The 16,520-nt window shown below is 50.2% G+C and overlaps 1 protein-coding gene across 6 annotated transcripts in view; it reads right to left on the minus strand.

Annotated features, from left to right (window-relative positions):
• LOC126536041 (uncharacterized) overlaps positions 1 to 16,520 on the minus strand; it is a 62,454-nt gene that overhangs the window by 34,030 nt on the left and 11,904 nt on the right. For all 6 annotated transcript variants that reach the window (XM_055073366.2, XM_050182934.3, XM_055073370.2 and 3 more), the window contains exon 1: positions 1 to 16,520. This exon is cut by the window's right edge and continues 11,904 nt beyond it. In XM_055073366.2, the coding sequence (XP_054929341.1) occupies positions 1 to 16,520 (16,520 nt within the window).

A 16,520-nucleotide genomic window follows, 5' to 3' on the forward strand; every position in this document is an offset into this window, starting at 1 on the left:
CTTGTCGTTAAGCGTCACCCGGTGCAAGTAGAGCGGCAGGTAGTCGTCTGGCGCCCTTCTGACCTCCTCAGTCTCTTCAGAAAGGAATGCGTACGTCGAGGCCTCGCGCACGTCCTTGCTCCTGACATCAGTGGACAGCTCAGTCTGTGTGTCGGCCGTCCTGGTGCCGGGCCTTCCCTGCAGCGATTCCCTAGACATGACGTCCCAGTCAGAGCTGACGGCATGGTGCAAGTCGTCCTTGGACATAGGGATGCTTCTTTTGGGCTCTTCCACAGGTGGGCCCGCTGCCGATACCAGGTCCCGCTCTATGGCGGAGATGACCGAGGCGTCGGGCTTTTCGGTGTCCGAGGGTCTCTTGTGCACCGGAATCACGACTTGCTCTACGACAGGAGCCCTCGAAACGGACGCTTGGCTCTCGTCTGTTGGCAGTGCTATTTGTCTGACCTCGGTAAGCTCAACGAGGTCTCCGCTCGGTGCTTTCCCTTCATCCTCTCCAGCTACTTTTGCGGTTTTTACCTCGGCTGCCACACGCTGGGGTGCCTCGACGTCGCTTGGCGGTGTCGCTCGCGCACCACTGGGGAGCTCCTCTCTAGGTACAATGATCATTGTTTCATCTGTCTTCGAAGGTTCGATTTCTTTCTCAGGTTGTCGCTCCACCATGAGATGGAGCTCATCTTTTGGTAAGAGCAGTGTGTCTTGATCTTTGGGTGTTTCCGCCTTCTCCTCGGGCTGCTGCTCTGATAAAACCATGGCTTCGCATGCTTCCTGAGCAATATTGTCTTCCACGTTCGGCTGTATTCCGGCTTCCGGCGGCAATTGCTCCTTGGCTGACAGGAAAGTGCGGGGAGCTTCCTCTCCTTTCACCTTGTCAGGTGCCGGAGCCTCGCCTTCTGCTGTCGGCCCAGATTCGCCTTCCGTCGAGGCCTTGTGGGCTGGAAGAAAGACACGTGAAGAAATATCGGCTTCTGGTTTTGGCTCAGCACTCCCTTTTTCTTCTGGAGTTTCGACACCACGATGCTCTGGCATGACTTCACTTTCTTTTTCAGCAGCACTAATGGGTACCTTCGAAAGGCCGTCGTCTTGGGGGTGCGCTTCGTCAGCAGACTGTTCTTTTGCACCAAGAAATTTCCTTTTTTCATCGGGCCCGGCACCTGCTGCCGAAGCGAAGGATGAAGCTGACGGCACAGGTTCTGCAACTTGTTCTGTATCCAGCGTTCCTTCGGGAAGGCTTAGCATAGAAGGTTTGACTTCTTTTTCTTTCACATGCTCTGGTTTTTCACCAAGAGGAGCGCCCTCTTCTCTCGTGAAACTCACGTGGTGGATAACTGGGGACTTGGGGTACCCTCCCTCAGTATCCGCGTCCAGTCGAAGGAATGATCTCGGTGGTCCTTCATGTGGCTGCGCAGATGTGTCAGGCTGTTCGGGTGGTCTAATACGAATCTCGCGCTCGTTCTTCAGCCGAATTTCATAGTCGGGCGTAATCATTCCGAGCGTGTCGCTCTCGTAGACAATGACGACAGACTCGCGCTGGGTTAAGCCACTCTGGGATGGCGCGGCAGGTCCTGGGCTGCCACTCTCAGCCTCTGGTGGAATGGTAACTTGCTTTTCCTCAGGACCTTTCTTGCCCTCGCCTTCCGGAAAAATGAACTTTCGAGCACCCACGGCCGCGTCAGCCGGTAGTGCTTTTCCTTGCTCGCCTGCCCTGTACGGCGCACCATGAAGCCTGGAGTCCCTGAGTTGCTGCAGCTCCGTTTCCCAGTCCGACATAGGTCCTTTGTTGAAATCTGAAGCGTCGAGAATCGGCTCTGCCGGTTCTGTGTCTGCTTGGCCACCTTCTTGTGTAGACGGTGCCAGCGTGTCAGCTTTAGGAGATTCCGTGGGGACCGCCGACGTTCCTGGAGGCTGAGAAAGCTTTTCCTCAAGGAGCGCCAGCTCCGCAGACTCCGCAGGCTCACTAACTGGCGTACCAACGTGCAAGAGCTCTTCGGCTTTCGGCAGTGCGCTACCGAGGTTGCGTGCTCTGCAGAGGTTCATTTCAAACTCCAGTATCTCGCGAACCCGTTTTTCTTCGTCGAGAACAACTTCGGGTGTTTCTGGCGCTTCAGTTTTCGCTTGCGCTGTCTCAGCACTTTCGCCCTCCTTTGTTGCGTGCTCTTCGATCTCGGATGCTGCGGCGGCAGTTGGCTTTTCACCCTCACCCTCTTCTTTCTTTTCAGGCTCCTGCAATGAAGCTGGACTTATTTCGATCATCACATTCAGCTGAAGCATTTCTTGAGCAGGCTCTTCAGAAATTTCTGTTTCTTTAATCTTGGGAGCTGCAACGGCTTCCAGGCTGGAATCTGGTGATTTCTTGTCTGGCTCTGCTGACACGCCTTCCCCACTTACAGAAGCTACGGGCTCCTGCGGGGGTGGTGGAGCCGATGACTTTTCTTCGCCCGCAACTGGCTCAGATGGCACAGATGCAGCGATGACCTCTTCCTTGGGCACTTCTGGAACTACCTCGAGTGTTTGTGGTAGTTGTTCCTTTTCGTCGGTTGTTTTTTCTTTACTTGGAACCTGTCTTTCGGTTTGCTTTGTTGTTTCTTTAGGCTCCAGTTCCAGAACTGGCGCAACAGCCTCTGTCTCTGTCTCTGCTGAATCTTTTATTTGCACAGACTCCGGAACATGAACTTCTGGCCCTCCCGTTGGCATTGTCGTTACTGTCTCTGCGAGTTTTTCTTCTTGTACAGGTATTGCTTCCTCAGCCAGTTTCTCTGCTTTCACCGCTGATTCTTCTTCCGCTTCTATTGAAGGTTCTTTAGCCGCCGATTCAAGTAAAGATGAAACAGGCCTAGTCTCATTTTCTGCTGTAGGTTCCGCAGGAATTAGAGCATGAACTTCCGGCTCTTCCGTTGCTTTTGTGGGAGCTGTCTCTGCGAGCTTTTTTTCTTGTACAGGTATTGCTTCCTCAGCCAGTTTCTCTACCTTCACCGCTGATTCTTCTTCCGCTTCTATTGAAGGTTCTTTAGCCGCCGATTCAAGTAAAGATGAAACAGGCCCAGTCTCTTTTTCTGCTGTAGGTTCCGCAGGAATTAGAGCATGAACTTCCGGCTCTTCCGTTGCCTTTGTCGGAGCTGCCTCTGCGAGCTTTTTTTCTTGTACAGGTATTGCTTCCTCAGCCAGTTTCTCTACCTTCACCGCTGATTCTTCTTCCGCTTCTATTGAAGGTTCTTTAGCCGCCGATTCAAGTAAAGATGAAACAGGCCCAGTCTCTTTTTCTGCTGTAGGTTCCGCAGGAATTAGAGCATGAACTTCCGGCTCTTCCGTTGCTTTTGTCGGAGCTGTCTCTGCGAGCTTTTTTTCTTGTACAGGTATTGCTTCCTCAGCCAGTTTCTCTACCTTCACCGCTGATTCTTCTTCCGCTTCTATTGAAGGTTCTTTAGCCTCCGATTCAAGTAAAGATGAAATAGGCCCAGTCTCTTTTTCTGCTGTAGGTTCCGCAGGAATTAGAGCATGAACTTCCGGCTCTTCCGTTGCTTTTGTCGGAGGTGTCTCTGCGAGCTTTTTTTCTTGTACAGGTATTGCTTCCTCAGCCAGTTTCTCTACCTTCACCGCTGATTCTTCTTCCGCTTCTATTGAAGGTTCTTTAGCCTCCGATTCAAGTAAAGATGAAATAGGCCCAGTCTCTTTTTCTGCTGTAGGTTCCGCAGGAATTAGAGCATGAACTTCCGGCTCTTCCGTTGCTTTTGTCGGAGGTGTCTCTGCGAGCTTTTTTTCTTGTACAGGTATTGCTTCCTCAGCCAGTTTCTCTACCTTCACCGCTTTTTCTTCTTCCGCTTCTATTGAAGGTTCTTTAGCCGCCGATTCAAGTAAAGATGAAACAGGCCCAGTCTCTTTTTCTGCTGTAGGTTCCGCAGGAATCAGAGCATGAACTTCCGGCTCTTCCGTTGCTTTTGTCGGAGCTGTCTCTGCGAGCTTTTCTTCTCGTACGGGTATTGCTTCTTGAACCAGCGTCTCTACCTTCGCCGCTGGTTCTTCAGGCTCTATTGATGGTTCTTTAGGCGCAGGTTGAATCAAAGGTGAAACAGCCCCAACCTCTACTTCCTCTGTAGTCTTTGTTTCCACAGGAATTATAGGACGAACTTCCGGCTCTTCCGTTGCCTTTGCCGGTGCTGTCGCTGCTAGCTTTTCTTCTTGTACGGGTACTGTTTCTTCAACCAGTGTCTCTACCTTCGCCGTTGGTGCTTCCAGCTCTATTGATGGTTCTTTAGGCGCAGATTTAAGCATAGGTGAAACAGCACCAGCCTCTTCTTCCTCTGTTGGCTTTGTTTTCTCAGGAATTAGAGCGTGAAGTTCTGGTTCTTCCGCTGCCTTTGTCGGTGCTGTCTCTGCGAGCTTTTCTTCTTGTGCGGGTATTGCTTCCTCGGAAAGTGTCTCTATCTTCGCCGCTGATTCTTCCGGCTCTACTAACGGTTCTTTAGGTGCAGATTCAAGCAAAGCTGAAACAGGCACAGTCTCTTTCTCTTCTGTAAGCTTTGTTTCCACAGGAATTACAGCATGAACTTCTGATTCTTCCGTTGCCTTTGTCGGTGCTGTCTCTGCGAGCTTTTCTTCTTGTGCGGGTATTGCTTCCTCGGACAGTGTCTCTATCTTCGCCGCTGATTCTTCCGGCTCTACTAACGGTTCTTTAGGTGCAGATTCAAGCAAAGCTGAAACAGGCACAGTCTCTTTCTCTTCTGTAAGCTTTGTTTCCACAGGAATTACAGCATGAACTTCTGGTTCTTCCGTTGCCTTTGTCGGTGCTGTCTCTGCGAGCTTTTCTTCTTGTGCGGGTATTGCTTCCTCGGACAGTGTCTCTATCTTCGCCGCTGATTCTTCCGGCTCTGCTAACGGTTCTTTAGGTGCAGATTCAAGCAAAGCTGAAACAGGCACAGTCTCTTTCTCTTTTGTAAGCTTTGTTTCCACAGGAATTACAGCATGATCTTCTGGCTCTTCAGTTGCCTCTGTCGGTGCTGTCTCTGCGAGATTTTCTTCTTGTACGGGTATTCGTTCCTCTGCCGGTTTTTTCGCAGCTGGTTCTTCAAGCTCCTTTAATGTTTCTGTAGGCGCCAAATCAGATGTTGGTGCAGTATCCGCAGCTGCTACTTGCAATCCCGTTTCTGTAGACTTTAAGCCGTGGCCTTTTGGTTCTTCGAGGCCCTTTGTTGGAGTGGCCTCTTCCAGCTTTTCTTCTTGTTTTGTAGTTACTGCTTTTTCTGATAGCTCTTCCACTTGAGCTTTTGTTGTTTCAATTTCGGGAACAACCTCATCAACCTTTTCTTCATCTTTCAATGCCTTTTCGCTTACTTGGAGTTTTATGTATTGCTGTAACAGTTCTGGCATTACAAAACCTTCTTGCGAATCTTTAGGGACAAGTCTTGTATCCAAAATTGGCGAGGGAGGTGTTGAAGGTTCTTCCAATGCATTTTTTGAAGCCGCCCCTTCTAGCTTTCCTACTGCTTTGATAATTCCCGCTCTTCCTGATGGTGGTTCAATATCAGCTTTAGTTGCTTCGATAGTAGATGTAAGCTCATCATCTTTTGGTACCGTTTCGCTTACGTGGCGTTCTGTGGTTGGCTGTGAAACTGCTGGCATTACAAAAGTATCTCGTGAAATTTCGGGCAACAGTCTTGTCTCCAGAATCGGTAAGGATGCCGTTGAGGGCACGGTAGCTTCCAGTTTTTCCTCTGACTTCGTGGTTTTGTGTGCTACTTCGTGCGTCTTTACAGCTTCCGTTATGCCTGATGATGTAAGTTTCGTGTAATTCGGGAATGATGTATACACCGACGGCTTTTTCAGCACCTCCTCTGTCTTCTCAAGCATGTCTTTTGGAGCAGCTTGCTCTAGTTGCTTCTCTACGGCAGGAACTTCAGGTTTGGATTCCTGTAGTTCCCTTGCGGTAGTAAGCGGGCTAACTTCGTTGGGATGCCCCAATTCTACTGCGGTGGCCACCGTGGTGTCTACTATTGGACGAAGCTCTTCCTGCTCTCCACTTTTCTGTACTTTCTCGCGAAGGTCTTCAAGGACACAAGTTGGTGGAGGGAACCTGCCAAGGTATGAATACGAACGACGTCTTGGTCCTTGTTCTTCTGGTTCGGTGTAAGAGTCTGCTTTATGACTTGCCCTGATATCTTGCATACTCTCAGTAGGCTCGACAGCATCCATACCAGGTATCTGCTCTTCTGGTATTTCCAGTTCTTCAGACCACGGTTTATGGTCAACAATATCATTTGGCGGTGATTGCTGTAGTGTAGTAGTATCAGGTATGCCAACTTGTGTCTCCATTAGCTCGACTACTGCTCCAGGCTCATCTCTGGCCACTTCCGTCACCAGTTTTCTAGCAGTTTCTCGCTGTTCTGGCTCAGCGATTGGTTGCTCTGGTACCTGTGTTGCTTCTAGCTTTGGCACCTCTGTCAGCAGTCGTGTTTCTTTTACGACTGGCTTTTCTGACACTGATTCTTCGGTATGCTGAAGCTCCGCAGTCGGTGCCTCCAACAAAGGCTTAATCTCTGCAGCGGCTGCTTCTGTTAGTTCGCGCGTGGCTTCACCCATAACTGGTACTTCTGGTACACCTTCCCCCTCTAGTTGAGATGTTACGGCAACTTTTGCTTTCGTTTCTTCTGTGGCTGATGGCTCTAATATAGCTGGTGGTTTTACATCTTGCAATTGTACACCCGGTAAGCTAGACAAATGTGTCAGCTCATCTGGAGCAGGTGCCTCTGCTATCGTTTTCGTTTCTTCGAGAGCCGACACGAGTGCTTCTGATGTGGGCATTAATTCTCCCGCATCTGGTGCCTCTGTTATTTCTTTTGTTTCTTGCACAGCCGGCACCGCTGTTTCTAGCCCTGGTTCCAAGCTTTTAATGACCTGTGCTGCTTCTAACTCTTTTGCTTCTTCCGCAGCTTGTGTGGGCGCTTCTAATGTGAATTTCGATTCTTCTTCCATTGGTACCTCCGTTATCTCTTTGGTTTGTTCCACAGCTGGTACGGCTCCTTCTGACACAGGTGCAAAGTCATTTCCAACCAGTGCTGCCTCGAACTCCTTTGTTTCTTCTGCAGCCAATTTCAGCGTTTTAGATGTGGGCTTCGATTGACCCGTGACTGCTTCCTTTGTAGTCTTTTTTGTTTCTTCCGCGGCCGTCACCGCTGCTTCTAACACTGGTTCCAAGTCTCTCGTGACCGGTCTTGTGTCTAACTCTCTCGTTTCTTCCGCAACCAGTTGGAGCGCTTCAGATGCAGGCATCAATTCTTCAGAGACTGGTTCCTCTGTTATCTCTTTTGTCTCTTGCACAGCCTGTGCCGCTGCTTCTGATATATGCATCAATTCTACAGCTACTGGTGGCTCTGCTATCTCTTCTGTTTTTTCCAGAGCAGGTTTCAACTCTTGTAATATGTGTACCGGCTGTTCCATGACTGGTGCCTCCATTATTACGTGCGTTTCCTCCGCGGCAGTTTCCACGGCTGGGGTCTCCACGAGTTTTCGTTCATCTGCTGTAGTCGCCTTTGGCATTGCTTGGGGCTGTTCAGAGTGATGAGCTTCAACCGGCTTCACTTTCCACTCTGTGATAACGCTAATCTGTGAATCTGACATCTGTTCCTCTGCAGCTGCAGCAGGTGGCTCTATCTTAGGCGTAACTTTTTCCGTGACTGGTGCAAAAGGAACCTCTGATACCACATTGAGTCCTTCAGAGAGTGATGCTTGCAACAACGCTTTTGTTCCCTCCGGAGCCACTATCTCTGATAACGTTTTCTTTTCTTCCGCTGTCGATGGCCCTACTATTTTCTGTTCGCCTTCTGCTGCTGCTTCCGATGCCTGTCTTGCTCCTTCTGCAGTTAGCAGTTCAGGAATTGCTGCCGTTTCTTCCATAACCAGTGCGTGCGACAATGATTTTTCTTCTGCAGTCGATGCTTCTGATGTTGGTTGAAATTCTAATTCCGGTATTTCTAAATTCACCTTTGATTCCGCTGTCTCTTTTGACATTTCAACTCTTTCTCGCTCTGTGAATGGCTCCTCCTTGGGGGGAACTTCAAGTACCTGTTTTGTCTCCTCTTCTGCGGTTATTTGACTGGCTGGTTTAGCTTCTAGAATAGCCGAATCTGTTGTTTTATGTTCAAAGGTCTCTACAGTAGGAGCTTGTAATATCTGCGCTGCTTCAGTCATCGGTGCTGCTTCTACTGGTGGTTTTACTTCAATAGGTAACCTTTCTGGTACATCAGATTCCTGTTTTTTTGCAGCCAGGGCTACAGTTACATCCTGCTCCGCTTCTTTCGGCTCCTCAAAGACAGGAACTTCTGACACCTGCTTAATTTCTTCCATAGCTGGTGGTTCTGCCATCTCGTGTTTAGTTTCTTCACGTCCCACTGGAGTGTCCAACGCAACTGGAATCGGAGCCTCTACAGCAGGTACCCGTTCCACTTCGTATTTTTGCTCAGCTTCCTCGGGGAACCCTGTCGCTAAAGGTTGTGGTGGCGCCATCTGAACTTTCACAGGAAACTCTGCAATCTTGCGCTCCTGCGTCAGCACGTCTTCCGTGCTCTGCGCCTCGGAAGACTTTGCGCCCATGCGCGATTCGCAGGTTGCGTAGCCGGACAGATCTTCGTCGCTCACCACTCCTGGTGACGTAGTTCTCATGGAAAGCGCTGAGCCGGGCCTCTCTTCTGCTTTTTCCACCAGCTCAAGAGGCTGCTGCCTTGACACTGCTTCCGGCATAGCCGCAGTTTTTGCGGGTGGTTCTGTGGGAAAAGACTGCATGGAAACCTTTTCTTCAAGAGGCACTGGCTGTTTTGGCGCTGCAGTCAGTTCAGGTTTCGCGGGTACTTCGGTGGGAAGAGACAGCGCTGAAATGGTTTCTTCACTGGCAGGCGGCGCTGGCTCTTTTGCCGCTGCACTCATTTCAGATGCAGTTTGCGCAGGCGCTTCGGCGAGAAGAGAGTGCACCGAAATGGTTTCTTCGCTGGCAAGCGGTGCCTTGCGCATCTGAGATTCGAAAGCCGCCAGTGCTACTGCCGCGGTGGCCATATCTTCCGCTTCTTGCAGTACTTCGCAGGGCGCGCATGGTGCGCATGGTGCATGAGGCGCCTGGTAGTCCTCAGCAACCACAGTGGGCTCCGACTGGTAGTCGGTGGCAGACAAGGCCTTAGACGTGTCCTCTCCCGTATCTTTGGACATGGATAAAGTACCAGGTTCCGAGTGCCTCCGCTTTTTGAGCTCTTCTCCAGGTTGAGCCTTGATGTGCTCAGAGTGTCGCCTTCTGGCAGCCTGGCTGACGGCGTTCGGCGGCTCCTGAGGCTCGTACTGCATGCTCTCGTCGTCGTTGTTGTAGCCGAAATCGACCGACTTAGAGCGCTTCGAGATGGCTTCCATCGAAGGTGCTGGTGTGGCCGGTGGAGCACGCACGTCGATGCTCATCCTTTTCGGTGTGTGAGTCATCGAGGGTGCACCGCGCCGGACGAGACTGCCTTGCGAGTCATCCTGGTACATGCTACCCGTGACAGTTCCCTCTTCTGCCACCGCGTCGAAAGAGAAGGTGACGTGGCCTTTGCCGTACAGCTCTATCCTTGTTTCCATCACGAGACTGGGCTTTTTCTTTGTTCCCACGCCTACTGGTTCCGACGACTGCAGTGTCCCCGAGGGTGGCATTAGTGACCCACGTCTGAGCTTGAGGTCTCTTGCTATCTTCATATAGCGCTCCAACTCTTCTTTTGTGACCATTTCGCCGTCCGCGTTGCAGTCCGCACTGGCGTCCGCGTTGTCGTTACCGACATTACCATGTTCTTGACCACCAGGCTGGTCTTGTCCTTGCGGTGTGCCGTCTTCATTAGACCACCCCACCCCGCTTCCAGGAATTGTCTTTACAGCGGTATTTGCCTTTGAAACCACGCTATACGACTGACTTTCTGTCTTCATCGCCTTGTCGTTGAATGAAGCGCACGGCAAATGTTCGTAATGAGAAAAGTGCATTTGTTGGTTAGCCTCTGCAGATGCTGCAGTCTTGGGTTTTTGCTGTTTCGGTGCTACGAAAGAAAATAGCGACGTATTCGATTTGTCCACTTCGCAGGCACTTCTTGATTTTGACAGCTTTCGCGAGTAGCTCCAATGAGCAACCACAGTCTCGGCATTGCTGGGTTCTCTGGATAGCTTACCGCTTCCTTCTTTTGTGAGATCGTAATCGTCAGAATCTACAAAAGGACCTGGAGTGGGTTTTGGTGTTGCTTCCCAAAAGTAGTCTACCTTGTGAGCACCTGACTGCGTCGAAGTACTCCCGAAATTGTGCGGTATTTCATGTTTGAAAACAATGCGTTCCGACTTCGGAGTATCAATGTTTAAAACAACCTTGAAGCTGTCGTCGGGGCCTACACTTTGTCCCTGGCTGGACCTCATTATCATAAGCTGACGGTCTTTAGCTTTTATCAATCTCTTTACAGATTTCACAGAACCTTCAAGACTGTCTTCATCTGCAAATTCCTTAGCGCTAACTGAGCTGTCAATTGTAGCATTCCTTGGTGGCATAACATTAGTTACTTCTGTAGGAGGTTTCACATCGGACACGGACGCTTCGAGGCCCTTCCTGGTCGGAACTTCCTCTTTGTGCAAGGGTTGCGGTGCAATCAAGGGTACTTTAGGTGGTGTTGCAACTGATTCCTGGAGCAATGATCGCATCAAAGGCTGTTTCAACATTGAGTGCCGAACTTCTGTGTGAAGCGACATTGGCTGCTGTTGTAATGATGAACCGGGTATTCTTGCGTCCTGCAGCAACGGCACATGAAGCGCAGCTCCTTTTAGTAAAGATTCTCTAGGCATTGCTTCTAGTGCCGCAAGCTGTATTTTATCGGACTGTTTCGGCTCTTCCATCACCTGATAGTGTGCTTGCTGTTCGCTAACCGCAGGTTTCAATGTTATTTCTTCTTGTTTGTGGTCTTCTGGTTTGGGGAGGTGTTCCGGCGGAGCCAACGCTTGGTCCGCTGTCCGTGCTTTCTTTTGCTTTGCTTTGTTCTCGGAAGGCTTTGTGCTCCATGGAATGGCCTCTTTTTTGTTTGTCTTGAGACTCTCAAAATACTCGTCTTCTGAACCCTTCTTGGGGGCAGGCTTGAGCTTCCATGGAGAGCGCATTCCTTCGGAGTCCTTTGCATCAGCTGTCTCGGAGGGTGCCACGCTGCCGGCGCCATCTGAAGCCCTGCGCACGCCCGCGTTCTTTTTCGCCTCCTCAGACGCGAGAAGGCCGATCAGTTTCCACTTCTCGTCGACCATTGGGAAATGTTCTATTCTTTTACTAGCCATGGCAGGCCCTGCGTCTGGCTTTGCGTCCTCAGAACTCTTCAAGCCTTCCAAATCAGCAACGTCAGCTTGTGGCACTTTTACGAGCGGCTTAAATCGAGGTACTGCGTAGGTCGGAAAATTAGGTTCTGGGGGTGGAACAGGTATGGTTGTGGTCTCTACTGGCGTCTCCGCTGGCAATGCTTCCGCTTGCGCATCTGGTGGCACCGGCGGCGCTTCGACGTACGTAAGTGTCTCTTGGCTAGATTCGGGAGCCACAAACTGCGAAACTTCTTCCCTTTGACGAGCAATCAACAAATCCTTCGGAGCAGGAGTAATTATGCGCGGCTGATTTTGTGAATTCATCTGCCGAATCAAAGCACGGACGCTGATCGGGACATCGGCCGGCAATGCATGTTGCTCTACTTTGTCTGAATCCTCGTTTCTGAACTGGGAGAGTGCTTCAACCTTCTCGCGGGCTGCTTTCAGCACTACTGAGGTAGACACTTTTCTCTCTGGTTCGCTCGAGTCCAGAGCTGAATACGTTTCGCGCCGGGTCGTCGGAGGTGGGCGGCTACCTAAATCGTAGGCTGCATGTGCGCCGATAATCGGTAGCTCTGGCAGCTCGTCATCACATTCCTTTAGTGTTTCCTCTGAGGTCCCTTTTTTCTGAGGTTTTGTGGATGACGGCGCCTCAGCAGCAGAATCTACGTCAGAGACTGGTAAAGAACAGCAGATATCATCAACTGCCGGCTCTACAGTTGTCTCCGACGATTTTTCGCCGACTGTGTCTTCGGAAGCCTTTGGTGCTAACGACATTTTTATTTTCTCGCTTTCACTCGTGGTATAATCTGCAGATACCTTTTTGACTGGAACAAAGCCACGAATATCTGCAATGGGCGATAGGGAGGATTTTCTCCTTTCGCTGTGGGCAGCGAAAGTTTCATCTGCGGACATCGTATCTAACTGAATGAAACCACGGACATCGGCTATTTGTGGTTCATTGTCCGCCGATTCAGATGCTGCGGACATTGCGCTTTCTCGCCGTATGTAAGTGCTATGAGGGATGTGTGAGGAATGGTGAAGGACATTTTCTTCAATGTCAGGAGCATTGTAACTCGCGCTTTTGCGTTTGAGCGAAGACGGTGACCATTCCGTGGAGTCCTTGCTGGTAGATGGCTCGCTAGTAAGATCCGCAGCATTTGAAGATGGTTTCTGAGAAGTACCCTTTGTGAGAAGCTGTTGCTGAGTAGCACTGTACATCCGAGAAGCTGTTCTCACTACATCTTCGTCATCCGTGATGGTCATTATTTGCTCTTTCGCCACTGGCATCCACTCTATAAAGCCACGAGGATCCCTTTCATTGCGCAACTGTGCCGGCGTTCTCACTTCCGGGGCCGATGGTTCTGTCCCCTGAAAAACAGCGACAACTTTGTTTTCGTCTCGGTCTGTGTTAAATGACCTGAAAGTCTCTGTCTCTGACATGCTTGCGAGCTTCTCGCTGGCCGCGAATATTGATGAACCACCTGTCATCGTGCCCGCGGGCGATGCAAAAGGACTGGACAAAAGTGCGTCGGTTCGGTCCCTAACCGTGTGGGTCACGTCTCCGTGTTTACCATCGGCACTCTGCACATCCGCAGAACAGGCAGAAGGTAAGGTGCTTTCTGGAACAGAGCGTGTCTCTTGCTTCTGAGGACCTGGCACCAGTGGTCCGAAGGTACCTGGTGACAGCATGATTGAAGTAGTGTCCTGCCTGCAAGTCGCAAACATTCCCGCTCTTTCCTCTTGGAACCTGTTGAGCGGCTTATAATTAATTCTTCGTCGTTCAGACTCGTCCCCAGTAGTCATTCTAGAAGAGGGTTGCTCTATAGACCTGGGTGCTTCGAACAACGCCGTTAGGTCTTTCATTGTTTTAGGTCTGCCTGTTTGTGTAGATTCAGCATCAACCGAGACCTTTCTTTCAATGATCTCTCCGGATGGAACGTCAGGGGAGGCATAGCCTACTGCGGAATATGGCGAAGGCGAAGTACCAATTTGTGCGGGTTCCTGGCGCCTTATATCAATGTGCTTTGCGGGGAGTGGCCTACCAAGAACTTCAAGGGAGAGCGGAACTTCTGGCGGGTCTTGCATTGGGTGTACGTCAGCCGACGGCGACTGATAACTGGCGTCTTCGAGACGCACACCGAAAGCATACTGCAGCTGTTCGAAAGCTTCGGTGACTTCAGGGCTGATAAGTTCAACCAAGTCTCCTGTAGCATCCACAGATGGGGAGGCATTGGCGGTGACAAGCGAAGACGAATGTGCTGTAGCCATGTCGTCAGTTCTACGTATGCTTAGCGCCTCGGTTGTGTCAGCTATAGTTTCAGCTTTGAAAGAGTTTGTCTGCTGAAGTGCAAACGCCGTAGATACCTTTTCATGGACTGCAGTTGTTTGCCTCGCAATGTTGACGTCTAGCTGTCGTGCGGGCAATGAAAGATCAGCAATGACTTTCTGTTTTTCTAATGCAGGTGATACGTCAGCGAGAGAACGACCAATTGATAGGGCTTTTGACGCCGATTTGGTCACAACGCTCCGTTCACTTGCTGGTGCCACTTTGCTCTCAGGTTTGCTGCCGGTTGCCACAGCGTCAGCTTTGGAGCTTGCCTGAGCATTAGCCGTAAGCGCAGCTGCTGGAGTCTCTATCGTAGCGATTAATCTTTTTTCAGCTGCAAGGTTTGTTGCGTCCCCTGAGCTTGGTAGCATGACTCCTTGAAGATTAAAAGTAGTGCTGGATTGGTTGTCAGTTGCGGTGCCGACAGCGTCACTGGCTATACGTGCACCAGTATTTTCTATTAACTTCCCGGTTGTCGTTGATGTGCTGTCATTAGCGTGGCTCAATTCACAACTGGTTTTCGATACTGTGTGGGCTGCACGTTCAAGTTCGTAAACTTGAACTTCTGCCACAACATATTCCTGTTGTGGATGGACGTTTCTTTCTAAAAAGGGCTGCTCATGAGATTTTAAATTATGCTCGGATAATAGTTTGTCCTGTGTAGCCGAGACATCGACTACGGACCTTAGCTTCTTCTTTACTACGTCAACAGCCAATTCTTGTGATATGTCATGAATAGAGCGCTCTTTTGCATCACCATACACCAAGCCGTCGGAAGCCGCGGTCTCAGTTTCAGACACTTTGTGTACGAGGGAATCTGATGCAGGAGCTGCCACAAGCGACAACGAAGCCTCTGAGCCAGTTCTATCAATATTTCTGTTCAGTGCTTCGACCGCACCTTGAGCTTCTCTTCCGGCTATAGTAGCACGTTCCAATATCTGTACAGGATCGTTTAGTAGAGTTTCTCTTCTTCGTTCGACCAAATGATTAGATAAAATGCTCAGTGGAACAAGTGCCCTTTGTTCAGACTCTTTTCTCTTCACGATTGATATTTGGGATGAAGGGACTCCTGTAAGTACAGGCTTTGCTTCCAATATGCGCAAAACGTTGGTATCTGTTGCCGCTTCGATAACAGGTGGTACTGATGCGCTATAACGATTGCTAGGTGGTCTCAGTGTGCTGATTTCTTCGATGGCGTCCACAACGTGCGAAACATCCTCTGTTGGCGTCAAGCTTCCTGATGCCGTGTATTGCACGATGCTTGCCGGAAAGCTTGGCCGCCTCACAACGCTCATTTCCGGCATTGCGACAAGCGTAGTTGACTTATTTTCTGTTCTGACACATTCACTTAAGGGACATAGAGATACAACAGCTGCCAAAGATTGCAAAATTGAATGGGACTTATGAGCTACGCTGGTACCAACATCAGATGATTTTCGTGTGATGCTTGTTTCTTGAAATTCCAGGGTTGCTTCTGTTTTACTCTCGTCCGAAAACCTTATTTCACCGCTTGATCTCGACACTGCCGTACCTGGCCGAGACTGCGAGATGGTGATCGCGATATCACTCGTATCGTTGTTTTCGCGATGGCTGTACTTCGGCACCACAGCCTTTTCGCGGTAATCCACATTCATGCTCGACGTGATCTCAGTCTCGCGGCTTTCATGACCACCATATTCAGGGGCAGTGGAATGTGCCTGCAACCTTGTACATATTGCTCCTGTGTTGCCAGTTGCGAGCGCACTAGCTCTGCGTACGATACCGGAACTTCGCACGTCCACCACTGAATCTGCAATATGATCCTCTGCGCGAACAATTTCACCACTGGCTTTGGGTACTTCAGCAGCCGCTGGTATCTTTACAGAAATGGATGCCATGGTTTCAATACTCGGCCGACCACTTGTCACTACTGCTCTTGTGTCACGGAATTCTATTATAGATTCACTGGGCCTTCGTACAATGCTTGTATCCAATAACTCTACTACTGAACTCGCAGTGCCGCTCTTTTCAGAAGTCAACTTTCCAGTTGTCGCTGCTACTCTGTCAGTCCTTTGCAATGCTACGAGTCCGTGTGGCTCCTTTTCATTAGTGACGCTGGGATGCCCGGAAGTTCTCGGTATGAGCCTTGGTTCTGGCAGCAGCGCAATTCTTTCCGAATGGCTGGGCCTTCGCACGATGCCAGGCTCTACCATCTCTTCTGGGAACCTTTCTTGTGGGAACTTAGCCAGGTGGAGGGGACCGCTGCTTCTCGGCAAGGTATCTGTATATAGCATCTTAGCATGCGAAACATCTGTTGACGCCGAGCTTCCTGACGCCGTGTACTGCACGATGCTTGCAGGAAAGCTGGGCCGCCTCACAACTCCTATTTCCGGCATTGCGACAAGCGTAGTTGACTTGTTTTCTGTTCTGACACATTCACTTAAGGGACGTAGGGATACAACAGCTGCCGAAGATTGCGAAATTGAATGCGATTTGTCAGCTACGCTGGCACCATCAGATGATTTTTGTGTGATGCTTGTTTCTTGAAACTCCAGGGTTGCTCCTGTTTTACTCTCGTCCGAAAACCTTATTTCAGCGCTTGATCTCGACACCGCCGTACCTGGCCGAGACTGCGAGATGGTAGTCAGGATATCATTCGTATCACTGCTTTCGCGATGGCTGTACTTCGGCACCACAGCCTTTTCGCGGTAATCCACATTCATGCTCGACGTGATCTCAGTCTCGCGGCTTTCATGACCACCATATTCAGGGGCAGTGGAATGTGCCTGCAACCTTGTACATATTGCTCCTGTGTTGCCAGTTGCGAGCGCACTAGCTCTGCGTACGATACCGGAACTTCGCACGCCCACCACTGAATCTGTAATATGATCCTCTGCGC

The sequence above is a fragment of the Dermacentor andersoni genome, chromosome 4, assembly GCF_023375885.2.
Source record: "Dermacentor andersoni chromosome 4, qqDerAnde1_hic_scaffold, whole genome shotgun sequence".
Lineage (NCBI taxonomy): Eukaryota > Metazoa > Arthropoda > Arachnida > Ixodida > Ixodidae > Dermacentor > Dermacentor andersoni.